The sequence below is a fragment of the Ursus maritimus genome, unplaced genomic scaffold, assembly GCF_017311325.1.
Source record: "Ursus maritimus isolate PB19 unplaced genomic scaffold, ASM1731132v1 scaffold_27, whole genome shotgun sequence".
NCBI classification, from domain to species: Eukaryota; Metazoa; Chordata; class Mammalia; order Carnivora; family Ursidae; genus Ursus; species Ursus maritimus.
Genome location: NW_024425230.1, coordinates 347,533 through 368,020, shown reverse-complemented (window position 1 = coordinate 368,020; position 20,488 = coordinate 347,533). Strand labels below are relative to the sequence as shown.

Here is a 20,488-nt window from a genome sequence, read left to right as displayed (position 1 = left end):
CTCGGCAAATATGAAACAGATCATTTAAGTTGCCATACAACTATTTAGAAAACTGAATTCATAATCTTAAAAATCCCAAAAAGGAAATCACAAGGTCCAGACTGCTTCACTGGAGAATGTTACCAAATATTAAAACAGAATTAACACAGATTCTAAACAATCTCTTCGGGAAAATAGAAAAGGAAATACCTCACAATTCATTTTAAGAGACTAGTATTAACATGATATCAAAACCAGAGACAGGACAAAAAAAATTACAGAATATTGCTCTCATGAATACAGGCACAAAATCCTTATCAAAATATCAGTAAGTGGAATTAAGCAATATATAAAAAGAATTATACATCACCACCAAGTGGTGTTTATTCCAGGATTGTAAAGCTGGTTGAACAGTTAAAAATCAGATCCTTCATATTAATAAACTAAATGGGAAAAAAAAATCACATGACAAATCAAGTGAGGTAGAAAAAGCATTTGACAAAGTTCAACACTCATTCATGATAAAACCTCCCAGGAAACTGGAATAGATAGGAACTTCCTCACCTTTATAAAAAGCATCTACAAAAACTTATGCTAACATTATACTTAACAATGGAAAGACTGAATGTTTTCCCCCTAAGATCAGGAATAAAGTAAGGTTATTCTCACCACTCTTACAAAACATAGTAAAGAAGTTCTAGCCAGAACAACAAGGCAAAAAAAATGTAATAGAAGGCACATAGGTTGAAAAGGGAGAAATAAAACTGATTGTCTATGTAGAAAATCCAAAAAAAATTTCCTAGTCAATTCAGCAAAGTTGCAGGACACAAGATAAACATATAGAAGTAAATTGTTTTTCTATATACTAGCAATGAACACACGGGTATTAAATTATCCAAAAATTATTTAACAATTTTTTTAATTTAACAATTTATATAGAAAGGCAAAGGAACTAGAATTGCTAGAACAGTATGAAAAAAGAAGAAGAAAATGTGAAGAACCAGTCTACCTGATTTCAAGACTTAGATACAGTAATAAAGAATGTGGTGTGGGCATAGAGATACACACTTGGATTAGTAGAATAGAAAAGAGAAATAGATGACACAAGTATACCCAACTTATTCTTGACAAAGGTGCAGAAGAAATTCAATGGTAGAAAGTTAGCCTTTTCAAAAAATGGTGCTGGAGCAATTAGTTATTATAAGCAAACAAAAAACAAAAAAACTTGACCTAAACCTCACATTGCACACAAAATTTAACTCAAATGGAACCGGAACATATATGTAAAACATAAAACTACAAAACTTTTAGGAAAAAACATAGGGGAAAATCTTCAGGCTAGATCTAGGGCTAGGCAAAGAGGAGGAAGAGGAAGAAGCAGAGGAAGGGGAGGAAGAAGAAGAGTAAGAAGGGGGAGAAGAAGCAAAATCCACATTAAACTTGATCAAAATTTTAAAACTTTTACTGCACTTAAAACACTGATGAAAGGATGAAATGATAAGCTATGAACTGAGAGAAATTATTTGGAAAATCACATATAAGAAAAAGGACTAATATCTGGAATATATGCAGAACTGCAAAAACAGGAGAGCATAAAGAAAAAGAAAAATCTAACTAGAAAATGGGCAAAAGACATGAACAGGTATTCCACTGAAGAGACACAGATGGTAAACAGCCACAAGATACTGCAAATTAAAACCACAATAAGATATCACCACACACCTAACAGAATGGCTAAAATTTTTTAAAAAGTGACAACACCAAATGATGATAAGGACACAGAGAAATAGCATCAATCATATGTTGCTGGGAGGGATATAAAATGGTGTAGCCACTGTGGAAAAGTTTGCCAGGTCCTCAAAAAAATTAAATAGAGAACTACCACATGATCCAGCAATTCTATTCCTGGGTATATACACAAATAATTGAAAGCAGAACTTGTGTATACTTACACTCATAGCAGCACTATTCAAAATCACTAAAAGGTGGAATGCCCATCTATAGATGAATGAATAAACAAAATGCAATATATACATATAATGGAATACTATACAGTCTTTAAAAGGAAGGAAATTCTGACACATACAACAACATAGATGAGCCTTGAAGACATTATGCTAAATAATGAAATAAGCAAGACATAAAAGGACAAATACTGTATGATTACACTTACACCAGGTAACTAGACTAGTCAAAATCCTAAAGACAGAAGGTAAAATTGTGGTCTCCAGGGGCCAAGAGTAGAGACGAAAGAGGAGTTACCATTTAATGAGTACCGAGTTTCAGTTTGGGAAGATGAAAGGTTCTGGAAATGGGTGCTGGTGGTGATAACAAAATAAATGTGAACACGTTTAATGTCCCTGAACTGAACTGTATACATAAAAATGGCTGAAATGTTAAATTTTATTATGTAGAGTTTTTTGAAATTATTAAATTTTAAAATTATTTAAAAATTTTAAGTTAAATTTTTTAAAATTCCATAACAACAACAAAAAAATCCATCTATGGTATCTAGAAAAGAAGTGCCAGATCAAGCTTTTCAAAGTACCAGAATCTCAGTTCATAATACCTGGTTGCTTGCCCCATACCCAGCTCTCTAGGATTGACTTGGCCCTACATGCAGGTGCAGGAGTTTCTTCTTCATCTTTTTTCTCTTTGTCATTCAGATCTTCTTTCTTTGTTCCACTTTGAGTATCAACACCATCATCTAGAAAATCAAAAATTAAAAAAAAAATCTATAAATTCCTTTTCAAAATGAGGCATCCACTTGTCAGTCTCTTTGCAAATGTCCCTGCCAGAATGGAATGGTTAAGTTACAATATACATCATTAGTTGAATATTTGATGATTAAAAGAAAATAATATGAATCATCACCACAAAAGGTACAGTGCGATTTATGAACTAATGAATGGTCTAGTAACCCTTTTAATAAAGAAATCAAAATATCATTCAAATTCCTCTTTGAAGCAGGTCTCCTCAAGTATTCCGTCAATTTCCTACTACATTTCACAACTAATAAACTTAGTCTTTGATATTACCTAGTTGAATTTCATGTGAACTGCTTTCATACAGTGATCCCCAACTGCTGTGTCCAAAAGAAGGGAAGATGTGAAATGGTAGCAGGATTCAAAAACCATTTTTAATCTATATATTGCCATAGTCCACCAACTGAGAACCACTGCTACAAAGGACCACTGCCATTGACAAAGTATAATTCAGGAGTTTTGGGACACACACAAAAAAGCTGAAAACCATGACGTTGGGCCAATTTTAAGTTTCAGTCAAGGACAAATGTCATGAAACTCCTTACACCCAGCAAATAAAGACAGAACCTACCCCTGAAGTATAAATGTGTCCTATCCTAGAAGACCCTTACTAAATAAATTATTTTCTAAATGACATAATTATAAATATACATCTAGAGAAAAAAGATGGTGGAGGAGTAGGGGACCTTCTTTAAGCTGGTCCCCTGAATCGAACTGGATATCTACCAGGTCATCCTGAAGACCCACGAATTCAGCCCGAGACGTAGGAACATACATCCAGATCTCCACAAAAGAACATCACCAGCGCTGAGTACTGAGGTATGAAGGGGGGAGCCGTGAATCTATGCACAGATAACTGAAGACAAACGGAAGGGGGAGGGTGCCACCGCGCTCGGGCACCAGGAAGCAGTAGCCACCTAAACTGGGGAGGGGGCCAGACTCACGGAAGGGTAGCCAGGGAGAAAGCAGACTGAGACCAGGAACTCGGGAGCGTGGGCGCGACCAGACTGCAAATAGGAGCTCCAGAGCACGCGCGAACCACACTGAAACGGGGAGCTCAGGAGCGCGCGTGGGAACTGGGGGGCTGGCTGTGTTAGAAGCACAAAGGACAAAGAGACAAGTGGGGACCTTGGCAGCGAGGACTAGGAGAGTGGCTGTGGGGCACACAACCCAGGAAGCTGAGGGGTTTTTAGCAGCACTGACAGAAACAAAGCTAAAGTGGCCAGGAGAGCTCACTGGAGAGCAGACTGCGATATCTCTGTTCTGAGACAGAGGCTAGGATACGGGCACTGCTGCTCTGACTCTCAGAAGAGCCACAAAAACCACCAGGGAAAGGCGCCAGAGAACAAAAGCCTGGAAATACTGGTTCACATTGTGCCCATCCCCACCCCCCCTCACAGGGGACAGGGCAACTCTACCCAAAGAGGGTTGCCTGAGTAAGTGCGGCAGGCCCCTCCCCCAGAGGGCAGGCTGAAAAAACAAGAAGCCCACATCCCTAAGGTCCCTATAAAACAAATGCACATTGCTTGGGTCCTGGTCAATAATTTGGGCTCTGTACAATGACAATGAGGAGGAACCCCCAACAAAGGAAAGAAACAGAGACTGTGGCCTCTGCCACAGAACTAATAGATGTGGATATAACCAAATTGTCAGAAATGGAGTTCACAGTAACAATGGTCAAGATGATGTGTAGGCTTGAAAAAAATATTAATGAAAATATTAACGAGAATATAGAATCTCTAAGGGCGGAAATGAGAGCAAATCTGGCAGAAATTAAAAATGCTATGACTCAAATGCAGTCTAAACTGGATGCTCTGACAGCCAGGGTAAACGAGGCAGAAGAACGAATAAGTGAATTGGAAGATGACACGATAGAAAAGAAGGAAAAAGAGGGAACATGGCTTAAAAACCTCCAATTTCAAGAATGTAGATTACAGGAGATTACGGACTCAATGAAACGTTCCAATGTCAGAATCATTGGCATCCCTGAGGGGATGGAGAAAGAGAGAGGTCTAGAAGAGATATATGAACAAACTGTAGCTGAGAACTTCCCTAATCTGGCGAAGGAAACGAGCATTTGTGCCCAAGAGGCAGAGAGGACCCCTCCTAAGATCAATGAGAACAGACCAACACCACATCACATAATAGTACAATTTGCAAATCTTAGATCTAAGGATAAAATCTTGAAAGCGGCCAGGGGGAAAGAGAATCCTCACCTACAGAGGGAGGAACATCAAAATAACGTCACACATGTCTACAGACACCTGGCAAGCCAGAAAAAGCTGGAAAGACATATTCAGAGCACTAAGTGAGAAGAACATGCAGCCAAGGACCCTTTATACAGCAAGGCTGTCATTCAGAATGGATGGAGAGACAAGGAGCTTCCAAGATCGGCAGAAACTGAAAGAATATGTGACCACCAAACCAGTCCTACAAGAAATATTAAGGGGGGTTCTATAAAAGTAAAAAGACCCCAAGAGTGATATAGAACAGAAATTAACGATCTATAGAAACAAAGACTTCACAGGCAGCATGATATCATTAAAATCATATCTCTCAATAATGACTCTCAATACCAAAGGCCTAAATGTTCCCAAAAAACGCCACGGAGTTGCAGATTGGATAAAAAGACATGACCATCCAAATGCTGTCTATAAGAGACTAATTTTGAACCTAAAGATAAATCCAGACTGAAAGTGAAGGGATGGAGAACCATTTTTCATGCCAATGGACCTCAAAACAAAGCTGGGGTAGCAATTCTCCTATCAGACAGATTAAATTTTAAACTAAAGACTGTAGTTAGAGATACAGAGGGACACCATATTATTCTTAAAGAATGTATCCAACAAGTGGATATGACGGTTATAAATATCTATGCCCCCAACAGGGGAGCAGATAGATACACAAGCCAACTCTTAACCAGAATAAAGAGACATATAGTTAACAATACGTTAAGAGTAGGGGACCTCAACACTCCACTGTCAGCAATAGACAGATCATCTAAAAAGAAAATCAATAAAGAAACAAGAGCCTTGAATGACATACTGGACCAGATGGACCTCGTAGATACACACAGAACACTACACCCCAGAACAACAGAATACTCATTATTTTCAAATGCACATGCAAATTTCTCCAGAATAGACCATATACTGGGTCACAAAACAGGTCTCAACCGATACCAAAAGACTGAAATTATTCCCTGCATATTCTCAGACCACAATATTTTGAAACTGGAACTCAATCACAATGAAAAACTTAGAAGAATCTTAAACACTTGGAAACTAAGAACCATCCTGCTTAAGAATGATTGGGTAAACCAGGGACTTAAAGAACTTAAGCAATTTATGGAAACCAATGAGAACGAAAACATATTGGTCCAAAACCTATGGGACACTGAAAAGGTGGTCCTAAGGGGAAAATACATAGCCATCCAAGCCTCATGCAAAAGAACAGAAAAATCTAAAATGCAGTCCTTATATTCTCACCTTAAGAAGCTGGAGCTGGAACAGAAGAACAGGCCTAACCATGCACAAGACGGAAGCTGATCAAGATTAAAGCAGAGATCAATGAATTAGAAACCAGGAGCACAGTAGAGCAGATAAACAAAACTAGAAGCTGGTTCTTTGAAAGAATAAATAAGATCAATAAGCCACTGGCTAGACTTATTCAAAAGAATAGAGAAAGGACCCAAATTAATAACATTATGAATGAAAGGGGACAGATCACGACTAACACCAAGGAAATAGAAACAATCATTAGAAACTAATAACAACAACTATCTGCCAGGGGCGCCTGGGTGGCTCAGTCGTTAAGCGTCTGCCTTTGGCTCGGGGCGTAATCCCGGCGTTCTGGGATCGAGCCCCACATCAGGCTCCTCCGCTGGAAGCCTGCTTCTTCCTCTCCCATTTCCCCTCCTTGTGGTCCCTCTCTTGCTGGCTGTCTCTATCTCTGTCAAATAAATAAATAAATAAATAAACAAACAAATAAATAAATTTTTAAAACAACATCAACTATCTGCCAATAAATTAAGCAACCTGGAAGAAATGGATGCCTTCCTGGAAGCCTATAAACTACCAAGTCTGAAACAGGAAGAAACTGATTATTTAAACAGACCAATTAACTATGAAGAGATTGAAGCAGTGATCAAAAACCTCCCCAAAAACAAGACTCCAGGGCCTCATGGATTCCCCGGGGAATTCTACCAAACATTCAAAGAAGAAATAATACCTATACTCCTGAAGCTGTTTCAAAAAATAGGAACAGAAGGAAAACTACCAAACTCATTCTATGAGGTCAGTATTACCTTCATCCCCAAACCAGGCAAAGACCCCATCAAAACGGAGAATTACAGACTGATATCCCTGATGAATATGGATGCCAAAATTCTCAACAAGATCCTAGCTTAGGATCCAACAGTACATTAAAAGGATTATCCATCATGAGTAAGTGGGATTCATCCCCGGGATGCAAGGATGATTCAACATTTGAAAATCGATCAGTGTGATAGATCACATCAACAAGAAAAAAGTCAAGAACCACATGATCCATTCAATTGATGCAGAAAAAGTATCTGACAAAATACAGCATCCTTTCCTGATTAAAACCCTTCAGAGTGTAGGGATAGAGGGTACATTCCTCAATTTCATAAAAACCATCTAGGAAAAGCCTACAGCGAATATCATTCTCAATGGGGAAAAGCAGAGAGCCTTTTCCTTAACATCAGGAGCACGACAAGGATGCCCACTCTTGTCATTATTGTTCAACATAGTACTAGAAGTCCTAGCAACAGCAATCAGACAACAAAAAGGAATAAAAGGTATTCATATTAGAAAAGAATAAGTCAACCTCTCTCTCTTTGCAGATGACATGATACTCTATATAGAAAACCCAAAAGACTCCACCTCCAAATTACTAGAACTCATAAAACAATTCCGCAATGTGGCAGGATACAAAATCAATGCTCAGAAATCAGTTGCATTTCTATACATGAATAATGAGACTGAAGAAAGAGAAATTAGGGAATCAATTCCATTTTTACAATAGAACCAAAAATCATACGATATCTCAGAATTAACTTAAGCAGAGAGGTAAAGGATCTGTATTCTAGAAACTACAGAATGCTGTTGAAAGACATTGAAGAAGACACAAAAAGATGGAGAAACATTCCATGCTCATGGATCGGAAGAATTAACATAGTTAAAATGTCTATGCTACCCAGAGCAATCTACACTTTCAGTGCCATCCCGATCAAAATACCAATGACATTTTTCAAAGAACTGGAACAAACAATCCTAAAATTTGTGTGGAACCAGAAAAGATCCCGAATCACCAAGGAATTGTTGAAAAAGAAAAACAAAGCTGGGGGCATCACGTTGCCTGATTTCAAGCTATGCTACAAAGCTGTGATCACCAAGACAGCATGGTACTGGCACAGAAACAGACACATAGACCAATGGAACAGAAGAGATAACCCAGAAATGGACCCTCGGCTCTATGGTCAACTAATATTTGACAAAGCAGGAAAAAACATCCAGTGGAAAAAAGACAGTCTCTTCAATAAATGGTGCTGGGAAAATTGGACAGCTACATGCAAAAGAATGAAACTTGACCACTCTCTCACACCATACACAAAGATAAACTCCAAAAGGATGAAAGACCTCAATGTGTGACAGGAATCCATCAAAATCCTAGAGAAGGGCATAGGCTGTAATCTCTTCAACATTGGCCACAGCAACTTCTTTCATGACATGTCTCCAAAGGCAAGGGAAACAAACAAAAAATGAACTTTTGGGAATTCATCAAGGTAAAAAGTTTCTTCAGAGCAAAGGAAATAGTCATCAAAACAAATAGGCAACCCACAGAATAGGAGAAGAGATTTACATGAAACTACAGATAAAAGGCTGGTATCTAAGATCTATAAAGAACTTCTCAAACTCAATACACAAGAAACAAATAATCAAATCAAAAAAAGGGCAGAAGATATGAACAGACACTTTTCCAATGAAGACATACAAATGGCTAACAGACACATGAAAAAATGTTCAAAATCATGAGCCATCAGGGAAATTCAAATCAAAACCACATTGAGATACCACCTTATGCCAGTGAGAATGGCAAAAATTGACAAGGCAAGAAACAAATGTTGGAGAAAATGTGGAGAAAGTGGATCCCTCTTACATTGTTGGTGGGAATGCAAGTTGGTACAGCCACTTTAGAAAACAGTGTGGAGGTCCCTCAAAAAGCTAATAGAGCTACCCTATGACCCAGCAATTGCACTACTGGGTATTTACCCCAAACATACAGACGTAGTGAAGAGAAGGGTCATATGCACCCCAATGTTCATAGTAGCATTGTCTAACATAGCAAAAATGTGGAAGGAGCTGAGATGCCCTTCAACAGATGACTGGATTAAGAAGATGTGGTCCATATATACAATGGAATATTACTCAGCCATCAGAAGGAACGATTACCCAACATTTGCAGCAACATGGACGGGACTGGAGGAGATTATGCTAAGTGAAATAAGTCAAGCAGAGAAAGATAATTATATGGTTTCACTCATTTATGGAACATAAGGAATAGCAGGGAGATCTGTAGGAGAACGAAGGGAAGAACGAAGAGGGGGTAAACAGAAGGGGGAATAAACCACGAGAGACTATGGACTCTTTGAAACACTGAGGGTTTCAGAGGGGATGGAGGTGGGGGATTGGGCTAGGCCGGTGATAAGTATTAAGAAGGGCACGTATTGCATGGAGCACTGGGTGTTATACGCAAACAATGAATCATGGAACACTACATCAAAAACTATTGATGACTAACATAACAAATAAAAAATTAAGAAACAAATAAGGAGGGCCTGGCGTATAATGAGCACTGGGTATAAGACTGATCAATCGCTAAACTCTACTTCTGAAACTAAAAATAAACTATAAGTTAATTAGGTGAATTTAAATTTGAAAAAAAATAAAATTTGAAAAAAAATTAAAGATAAAAAACATAAAATGTTATATATGTATCATTCCATTTACATGACAGTTCTCAAAATGGAAAAACCACAGTGATGGACAACAGATGAGTGAATGGGATCAGGTGTTGGGGGATCAGGTGTTGGGGGAATGTGTGACACAAGCAGAAATAGAAGAGTTTTCTAAGGATGATGAAACTGTTCTGAATCATGATCACAGTGATAGTTACGTGAATCTATATATGTGTTAAAATTCATTGAAATGAACACCTAAAAGAAATCATTGTACCATATTAATTTTAAAAATAAAAACTGTTGAAAAGGTTTTCCCTAAAATTACAAAATTTCAACTAAGTTCAACAAACATGTTATTTACCACCCAGCACATCAAAGCACCATAGTAAACACTTTTATACAAAAGTAAAAGATACCTTCTTTAGCCCTAAAGAACCTCTAAAAAAGACATATCACATACGTAACTAACCAGTACATATCTGGCTTTGGCAAGGGTCCTGAGTCAAGTATCAAAGAGCAGGGAGGACGGCTGGAAGAGAGTCTGAAAGAAGCATTTTCAGGCAAAGAGCTGGGTCCTGAAAGCTGGAGTAGGACATGGCCTCGGGCCAGTAAGACATGAGGAAATGCACTAAGGGTGAGGGGAGAACAAGTTTCCATCTGCAACAGATAATCGTCTATCTTGACCAGAGAAACCAAACACAAATTTAAATACGTCTGATTTATTTAGCCCCTTATTTTAACCTAATAACACGGAAAGTGTGACAACAAAGTAGAATCTTAAGAAACAAGATACATGGGTGCCTGGGTGGTTCAGTCAGTTAAGCATCTGCCTTCGGCTCAGGTCGTGATCCCAGAGTCCTAGGACCGCATCCTGCATCAGGCTCCCTGCTCAGTAGGGAGTCAGCTTCTCCCTCTACCTCAGCCCCTCCCTGAACTCCTGCACACACGTGCGCAAGCGCACATGCGCGCTCTCTCTCTCTAATAAATAAGTAATTAAATTAAATAAAAAGATATATTTAATTTGAAAATCATATCCCAAAAAGTAGGACATTAAGTGGGGGGAGCAGCTAATGGAAAATGAAAATAAACTGATGTGAACTACATAATACTACATAAGAGTACCTAGCCAAACAACATTATACTTTTTAATCTTTACAAACGACCTTTCAAGGAGGCAGGCTTTGCTGTCTCTAATTCACAGATGTAGAAACTGTGCTTCAAACAGCCAGGTCCTAGCTGGGGCTAGAACATATTGCTGGTTCTAACTGCTAGGCCCTATTCCACGGGGGCGGGGGCGGGGGGGGGAGTCAACCACTCAGAGCCAGGGACCAACTTCAACTCAAGGCTGGTTTGTGTCTGTCCCCAAAGCTAAGATTTTATGTTTTTAAATGATTGAAAAATAATCAAAAGAATAATATTTTGTACTATTAACTTAACATTTTAGTGTCTGTTAATAAAGTTTTATTGGCACAAAGCCACATCCATTTGCTTAGTTTTATCTAAGGCTGCTTTGGCACAACAACTGCAAGCTCCCATAGTTACCACATAGTTATGGTCCATAAGGCTTAAAATATTTGCTACCTGACCCTTTACAAAAACTTTGCAAACCCCTGATCTACACAATTCTACAAATTTTACAAATAAGAATACAAAATTCTCATTTTAAAGTTTATATACTGGTCATGTAATCTCTTGTCCTGGATGAAAAGCTTTGTTTGACAGTCACCAGGAAGCAGACAAGAAGCATTACTAAGCACACCTAACATTTTATTCTCAGGAGCATAAATGAGAACATTTACAACAGCAAAGGCAGAATGACACCACTGGAGGTTAAGAAAACAACAGAGAATAATAATGAAAAATAATTAAAGTAAGAAGAAGAATTAGCATGACCAGTTCAGAAACAACATCACATTAGTTTCAGTACTTGCTCTTCTTTTTATGGATGCAAGGCTCAAAGTTTACAGAGAGAGAATGAACAGAACACAAACTGCCCAAATAAATCACAAATCATAGAAAGCTGGGGAAAAGGGGAAAGTGGGGGAGTTGACCTTCCTAAGAACCCAGGGCAATATACCCTAAGGGGCCACTGATGGGAGAGAGCTCTACCACCTGGTCCCTGAAAATGGAACTAGGACCAGGACTTTAAGACAGTCCTGTTCAGTTAGAGCGAGGAGGTTTTTACAAACCAACCAAAGTGATTTCCATTCAAATCGTTGTGTCTAGGACGTACAGAAAGAGTGCCAAGGTGCAAAGGCTTGGTGAAGGCTTAGGGCCCAGGGGCAGCAGCAGCCTAGAGGTAGAAGACACCTCTTCTGTCTGGCTCCCCCAGGGCAGGTAGGAGACAGCCCTGGGCCACAATCAGGAAGACTAGCATTTCAATGTTCAGGAAGGTTCACTTATATTTTGTTACCTTAATCACTACCTTTAAGAAGCTTTAAAGAAAGATTGTCGACTATCATTTGCTTCTCAAAAATAGATTATAGGAGAAAACTATGGATAACTAAGCATATTAAGCAGTGTTCTCCACAGAAAGAGAACCAAAAGAATGTGTAGGGAGAGGGAGACAAAGCAAGAGATGGAGAGCGATGGCATTTATTTTAAGGAATGGGCTCATACAATTATAGAAGTGCAAGTCCAAAATCTGCAGGACAGACTGGCAGGCTCAAGACCGAAGAAACAGTTATGTTACAATTTGAATCCAAAGGCAATCTGGAGGCAGAATTCTTTCTTCTTGGAGGAGGTCAGTCTTTTTTCTATTCAGGCTCTTCAACTGACTGGATAAAAGCCCACCCACATTATGAAGAGTAATCTGCTTTACTCAAAGTCCATGGATTTAAAAGTGAATCTCATCTAAAACACACCTTCAAAGAAATATCCGGAATAATATTTGACCAAATATCTGGGCAACATAGCCCAGCAAAGTTGATACATAACTATCACACTAAGAATCCCAATTAATCAAATACTACTTAAAAAGAGATATTATATATGTTTTGTATGACATCAAAATTTTTTTCTATTTATAAAGAAGTACAATTTTAAGAGATTTCAGCTATGAAAACTTTCTAATAGAACACAAACACAAAAGTGGTCATTCAAATTTCCCTTGATAATCTATTGCATTTAAAGATACAGCGCAATCCCACAAGTTCATTTCTTCTTTTGTTTCTCTTGCCTTTGGAGATGTGTCATGAAAAAAGTTGCTGTGGCCGATGTCAAAGAGGTTGCTGCCTATGTTCTCCTCTAGGATTTTGATGGATTCCTGTATCACATCGAGGTCTTTCATCCATTTGGAGTTTATCTTTGTGTATGGTGTGAGAGAGTGGTCAAGTTTCATTCTTTTGCATGTAGCTGTCCAATTTTCCCAGCACCATTTATTGAAGAGACTGTCTTTTTTCCACTGGATGTTTTTTCCTGCTTTGTCAAAGATTAGTTGACCATAGAGCCGAGGGTCCATTTCTGGAGTCTCTGTTCTGTTCCATTGGTCTATGTGTCTGTTTTTGTGCCAGTACTGTCTTGGTGATCACAGCTTTGTAGTATAGCTTGAAAACCGGCAACGGGATGCCCCCAGCTTTGTTTTTCCTTTTCAACAGTTCCTTGGCGATTCAGGGCCTTTTCTGGTTCCACACAAATTTAAGGGCTGTTTGTTCCAGTTCTTTGAAAAATGTCATTGGTATTTTGATCGGGATGGCACTGAAAGTGTAGATTGCTCTGGGTATCATAGACATTTTAACTATGTTAATTCTTCCGATCCATGAGCATGGAATGTTTCTCCATCTTTTTGTGTATTCTTCAATGTCTGTCAAGAGCGATTTGTAGTTTCTACGATATAGATCCTTTACGTCTCTGGTTAAGTTAATTCTGAGATAACGTATGATTTTTGGTGCTATTGTAAATGGAATAGATTCCCTAATTTCTCTTTCTTCAGACTCATTGTTCGTGTATAGAAATGCAACTGATTTCTGAGCACTGATTTTGTATCCTGCCACATTACTGAATTGCTTTATAACTTCTAGTAGTTTGGGGGTGGAGTCTTTTGGGTTTTCCATATAGAGTATCATGTCATCTGCGAAGAGGGACAGTTTGACTTCTTCTTTGCCGATTTGGATACATTTTATCCCTTTTTGTTGTCTGATTGCTGTTGCAAGGACTTCTAGTACTATGTTGAATAATAATGGTGAGAATGGGCATCCTTGTCGTGTTCCTGATCTTAAGGGAAAGGCTTCCAGCTTTTCCCCATTGAGAATGATATTCGCTGTAGGCTTTTCCTAGATGGTTTTTATGAAATTGAGGAATGTACCCTCTATCCCTACACTCTGAAGGGTTTTAATCAGGAAAGGATGCTGTATTTTTTTGCTTTTTCTGCATCAATTGAGAGGATCATATGGTTCTTGACTCTTTTCTTGTTGATATGATCTATCACACGGATCAATTTGCAAATGTTGAACCATCCTTGCATCCCAGGGATGAATCCCACTTGCTCATGATGGATAATCCTTTTAATGTACTGTTGGATCCTATTAGCTAGGATCTTGTTAAGAATTTTGGTGTCTGTATTCACCAGGGATATCGGTCTGTAATTCTCCTTTTTGATGGGGTCTTTGCCTGGTCTGGGGATCAAGGTAATACTGGCCTCATAGAATGAGTTTGGTGGTTTTCCTTCTGTTTCTATTTTTTGAAACAGCTTCAGGAGAATAGGTATTATTTCTTCTTTGAATGTTTGGTAGAATTCCCTGGGGAACAAAAAGCTTCTGCACAGCCAAGGAAACAGTCCAAAAAACTAAGAGGCAGCCCACGGAATGGGAGAAGATATTTGCAAATGACACTACAGACAAAAGAGTGGTATCCAAGATCTACAAAGAACTTCTCAAACTCAATACACAAGAAACGAATAAACAAATCAAAAAATGGGCAGAAGATATGAACAGACACTTTTCCAATGAAGACGTACAAATGGCTAACAGACACATGAAAAAATGTTCAAAATCATTAGGCATCAGGGAAATTCAAATCAAAACCACATTGAGATACCACCTTACGCCAGTTAGAATGGCAAAAATTGACAAGGCAGGAAACAACAAATGTTGGAGACGATGTGGAGAAAGGGGATCCCTCCTACATTATTGGTGGAATGCAAGTTGGTATAGCCACTTTGGAAAACAGTGTGGAGGTCCCTTAAAAAGTTTAAAATTGAGCTACCCTATGATACAGCCTACTGGATTGCACTACTGGGTATTTCCCCCAAAGATACAGACGTAGTGAAGAGAAGGGCCATATGCACCCCAATGTTCATAGCAGCATTGTCCACCACAGCTAAATCGTGGAAGGAGCCGAGATGCCCTTCAACAGATGACTGGATTAAGAAGGTGTGGTCCATATATTCAATGGAATATTACTCAGCCATTAAAAAGAACGATTTCACTACATTTGCTGCAACATGGACGGGACTGGAGGAGATAATGCTAAGCGAAATAAGTCAAGCAGAGAAAGACAATTATCATATGGTTTCACTCATTTCTGGAACATAAGAAGTAGGCAGATCGGTAGAAGAAAGGGAAGAAGAAAGGGGGAGTAAACAGAAGAGGGAATGAACCATGATAGACTATGGACTCTGGGAAACAAACTGAGGGCTTCAGAGGGGAGGGGGGTGGGGGAATGGGATAGGCTGGTGATGGGTATTAAGGACAGCACGTATTGCATGGTGCACTGGGTGTTATACGCCAGTAATGAATCATGGAACTTTACATCAAAAACTAGGGGTGTACTGTATGGTGACTAACATAATATAATAAAAAATCATTAAAAAATAAAAATAAAAATAAATTTAAAAAAATTAAAAATAGCTATAAAAAAATAAATATACAGTGCAATATCTATTATGTCTATCTCATTATTAGTAACATAATACATGTAACATGGCTGCCTTAAAAGCAATTTAAAGATTTTAGCAGCAGATTAAATACAAAGATGCCTGTGTTCATTTGATAGGAAAATTTATTCTCATGTGAAAGAGAAAACACGATCCATCAAATCAATAATATGATTTTAAAAGACAGAGAAATAAAATTAAGGAAGAATACTCAGCAAGCAGATAATAGAGTAAAAAAAGCTTAAAGTATCCACTTGAACGACACATAAAAGGGCACTTATCCTCAGTGTCCCATCCTCCCCCGGGGAATTGGTATGCCCCTAGTCGGCTTGAAGCTGAGAGTACCCACTAACTCACAAAACAAATTACTTATTGGATCCCTCCTGGGTGCCAGTACTGTGCTCAGTGCTGGGGGGGCACCATGATGAAAAAAAACAGAGCCTGTCCTCAGGGTGAGGGGCATCAATGTCAAGGCACAGCAGGGTGAGGGGATGTGAACAAGGCACAGGGCCTTGGCACGTGATCTCAGGGACCTTCCCTGGAAGCTTCTTGAATCTCCCTGTTGTTTTCTTCATATCTCTTTTCTTTCTGCTGACATTTTATTGGCTGCTCCACTTAGAATGTAAGCTCCAGGAAAGCAGGGGCCATACCTGGCTCATTCACCACCACATCCTAGCACCTACAACCACCCTCACTGACAGAGGAGGACCCTGACAAGTTGGATGAGGCTGTGAATCAAGGAGCAAATGAATGAATGACCAGATGCTACACAATTTTACCCCATCTCCCAGAAGAAGGGTGCTTTCCAAAGATGTTCCGAAGACTGCAGTGTGGAGAAGGATCTCAACAGCTGACATGGGGAACAAAGAGGAAGCTACAATTCCACAGCACTGCCCAGGATGATCCATGGCCCCAAGCAGCCCACCCACATTCCACAGGGCCACTGCAGTCTGCTCACTCATCTCTCTTTGACTCAATGTAGATGGGCTCAGAAGGAGTAAATCTACTGATTTCAAAGAAAGATAAACTAAAGTCAAGACCGAGACTGAGGGTTAGACGTTATGATACATTTTTGTACATTTCTCCTAAATTCTGGTATCATATCCTGGAAGACTTTAATTTTTACTTAAAATGAAGTGTATGTTTCATATATCCATATATCATCTCTGGAAATATTCTAAAACTAGTAATAATACTGCTAAGAAGGAAAAAAAGCTCAGGTGTCTGGAGAACAAGACTGGGAAGGAACTCACTCTCTACCGAAAATTCTGTCTAAGCTTTTGAATGCTATAATCTGGGCATCAGTATAAACATTTTTAATAAGATAAAAATGTTTAAAAGGTCTAACACTAAACTCAGAAATAAATATGTGACATAAAAGATTTAAATTCCTTCTTGCTGCACCTCCTCTAACCAAAAACAGGAGTTTCAGTCTCTCAGGCAGGCATGTCCCTAAACAAGCTGACTTATTTAACATGGTAACATGGACAACATTCACTCTAGGTACTCAGCACAGGGGACTCGGAGGGACAAGAGAACTCATGAACAGACAGGACACTGACACTTCTGCCTGCATTTAAACACCACTATGAGAATCACAAACTATTAAGTAGCACAGACTGGGAGCCAGGTACTATCCTGTGCACACCATAATCAACTCAATGATCAACTTCAACCCCATGGAGTAGTTATGTGTTTCACCAATCCCAAGATCCACCTTTCACAAAATTCAGCATGCCAAATGGGATGCATCAGATTCATGGGCAGTGAATTCTCTCCTGGTGATAAATAACAGCACATCTTACTATTGAGGCATCTCAAGCTTGTTGAAATGCATTTCCTACCACCCGGGTGGTGCACAGAGCATATATCTCACCCAGAGCCCTGAGCTGGTAAGGGCAGCATCACCCCACTGCAGGCCCCAAGGTCTGTGTACCTCACCTCCTCATAGCCAACTGCAAGGCCAGACACTAACATGCTGACCAGATTTGTTGGGTGGATGAGACTATGGTGGAACTTTGGACGATTAAAAATATCTCAGACTCATTCAATGGAAAATATCCAAATAGTCCCTTGATATCAAATACCACTATAAGTACCCTTCACTGTGTATGTATATTTTCTTACCTCTGCAAGGAATTATTAACCATGCAGTCTATTAAATCTAGTGGTACTCCTATTCTGATTCATTTAAAAGGAATAATAAAGGCTTATACAATTTAATAAAATGGAAATCAAGAATCCCAGAAAATAAAAACTTCTCATACTTTAAATCATAGCCAGCCTTTTAAGGAGGAAAAAAAAAATATCTCTCAGAAATGAAAACACTGTGCACTGTTGGTGGGAATGTAAATTGGTACAGCCTCAACAGCATGGAAGTTCCTGAAAAAACCTAAAAATAGAACTACCATATGATCCAGCAATCCCACTCCTGGGTGTATATCTGAAGGAAATGAACTAATTCAAACAAATATCTGTACCCACGTATTTCACTGCAGCATTATTCACAATAGCCAAGAAATAAGAAGGTTTAAAAAAAAAAGAAGAAAAAGATGGGGGGGGGGGGGGGTGTGCATACACACACACACACACACACACACACACACAATGGAATATTATCTCACCCATAAAAAAGGAAATCCTGCCATTTACAACAATGGATGATTAGAACATTATGGTAAGTGAAGTAAGTCAGAGGAAGACAAGCACTGTTATGATCCACTTATATGCAGAATCTAGAAAAGCCAAACTCATAGGGAATAGACTGGTGGTGGCCAGGGGCTGCAGGAGTGGGGGAAACGGGGAGATGTTAGTCAAAGGGTACAAACTTGCAATTAAAATAGGAATCAGTTCTGGGGATCTAATGTATACCATAGTGAAAATGGTTAACAATAGAGTTTTGTATATTTGAAAGTTGCCAAGAGAATAAGGCTTAAGTAAAGCTTACACACACAAAAAAATAGTAATTATGTGATTGAGGTATTAAGCAACCTTATTGAGGTAATCATTTCACAATGTATGTGGGCACTCAAATCATCACACTGTACACCTTAAACTTATACAATTTTAATATATCGATTATATTTCAGTAAAGCTAAGAAAAAGAAAAAAAATCTCTTAGGAAAAACTTAGAAACTGCTAAATTAGAAGCACCTTTACACATAGAATTCAAATTCACATAATCCAGGTGAACCCCTGCAGAAATCTGACTGACTAGATAATTCTCCTTAAAAACAGTTCTAATTCCATTCCCTGATGTGCTACCACAATGGCATACAACAGAGCATATAAGTTTTCTAAACCCTGGGTTTGTTTTCTCAAGGAGGGTCTAGTTAATCTGACTTTTCTTTTTTTTTTTTTTTTTTTTAAAGATTTTGTTTATTTATTTGACAGAGATAGAGACAGCCAGCGAGAGAGGGAACACAAGCAGGGGGAGTGGGAGAGGAAGAAACAGGCTCCTAGCAGAGGAGCCTGATGTGGGGCTCGATCCCATAACGCTGGGATCACGCCCTGAGCCAAAGGCAGACGCTTAACCGCTGTGCCACCCAGGCGCCCCTAATCTGACTTTTCTAAACCTTCTACACGAGTTGTACTCATCAGGTAACCTGACATGACTACCACATGCTTAAGATTGTGAAAATGTAAGATTATAGACTCATTCGAATTATAAAAAAAGTTTGTCAGAATTTTATATTATCAACAAAAATTATGTTGTTCTATAGTGTATTAGCTTAAAAACAATATTCAAGTCTTTCATTAACTTAAAGACACTTGTCCCAATATTAAATTGATTTAATCAATAGCTAATCTGTGAACCCCTGAACAAATGCTAAGAGAGAATTCTAGGTCATCAGCCATCAAGCACAGGTTAATAAATACAAGCACAAATATTTTTCTCTCAGATTGCTACTACAATGGCAGGATGCAAAAACAACTTTGCAACTCTTTTTTTTTTTTTTTAAGGTTTATTTATTTATTTGAAAGAGTGAGGGAGAGAGACAGAGAGAGCACACGAGTGGGAACAGGGGCAGAAGGAGACAGATCCTCAAGCAGACTCCCTGCCTAGCGCTGAGTCTGATGCAGGGTTCGATCCCAGGACGCTGAGATATGACCTGAGCCGAAATCAAGAATCAGCCACTTAACGGACTGAGTCACCCAAGCACTCCCAACTCTGCAACTCTTAATGAGCATGTTCTCTATGCTCATTAAACATGCAAAATGGGGGGTCTTATATGTGGACTCCAGAGCTCTGCTAAAATGCTCTAACACCTACTTCCCACTTTTTTTTTATCGGTGGTATAATAAAAATATATATTTGGTCTCAGAGCTCCTAAAACCCTTGGAATTTACTGAGGATACCGCATGTCTTTTGTTATTCTTAACAAACCCTTTTCCACCACACAGAGTTTATACTAAGAGCTGACTCAGGGTAGGGCCACTAGATACCCCCAGTGTGGGCTGGTCACAGAAAGGACCAGTGATTAGAGAGTAAGTGCTGTCAGCCCTACCTCCTGAACTCCAAGAACAGAGGTGGGCTGGAGATTAAATTATAGAAACTCTTTTAAACTATAAGACTGGGGAGTTTCCAGGGTGGTGGACACTCAGATGTGGTAAGGGAGTAGAGGGACCAAGATAGGGCTTAAAGCTCTAAGCCCCTTCCCCCATTCCTTGCTCTATGAATCTTTTCCATCTGCCTGTTCCTGAGTTATATCCTTCTTAATAACCCAATAAACACAAGTAAAGTGTTTTTCTGCATTCTGTGAGTGGTTCTAGAGAATTATTGAATCTGAGGGGAGTCATGGAACCCCTGAATTTGTAGTCAGCCAGGCAAAAGTGTGAGAAGTCTGTAGCTGGTATCTAAAGTGAAGGCAGTCTTGTAGGACTGAGACC

The 20,488-nt window shown here is 39.0% G+C and overlaps 1 protein-coding gene across 1 annotated transcript in view; it reads right to left on the bottom strand.

Moving 5' to 3' along the window:
* Positions 1–20,488, bottom strand: part of HERC2 (HECT and RLD domain containing E3 ubiquitin protein ligase 2) — a 247,387-nt gene that overhangs the window by 209,247 nt on the left and 17,652 nt on the right. The window contains exon 4 of the mRNA XM_040642652.1: positions 2,549–2,686. Within this exon, the coding sequence (XP_040498586.1) occupies positions 2,549–2,686 (138 nt within the window). The remainder of the gene's footprint in view (positions 1–2,548; positions 2,687–20,488) is intronic.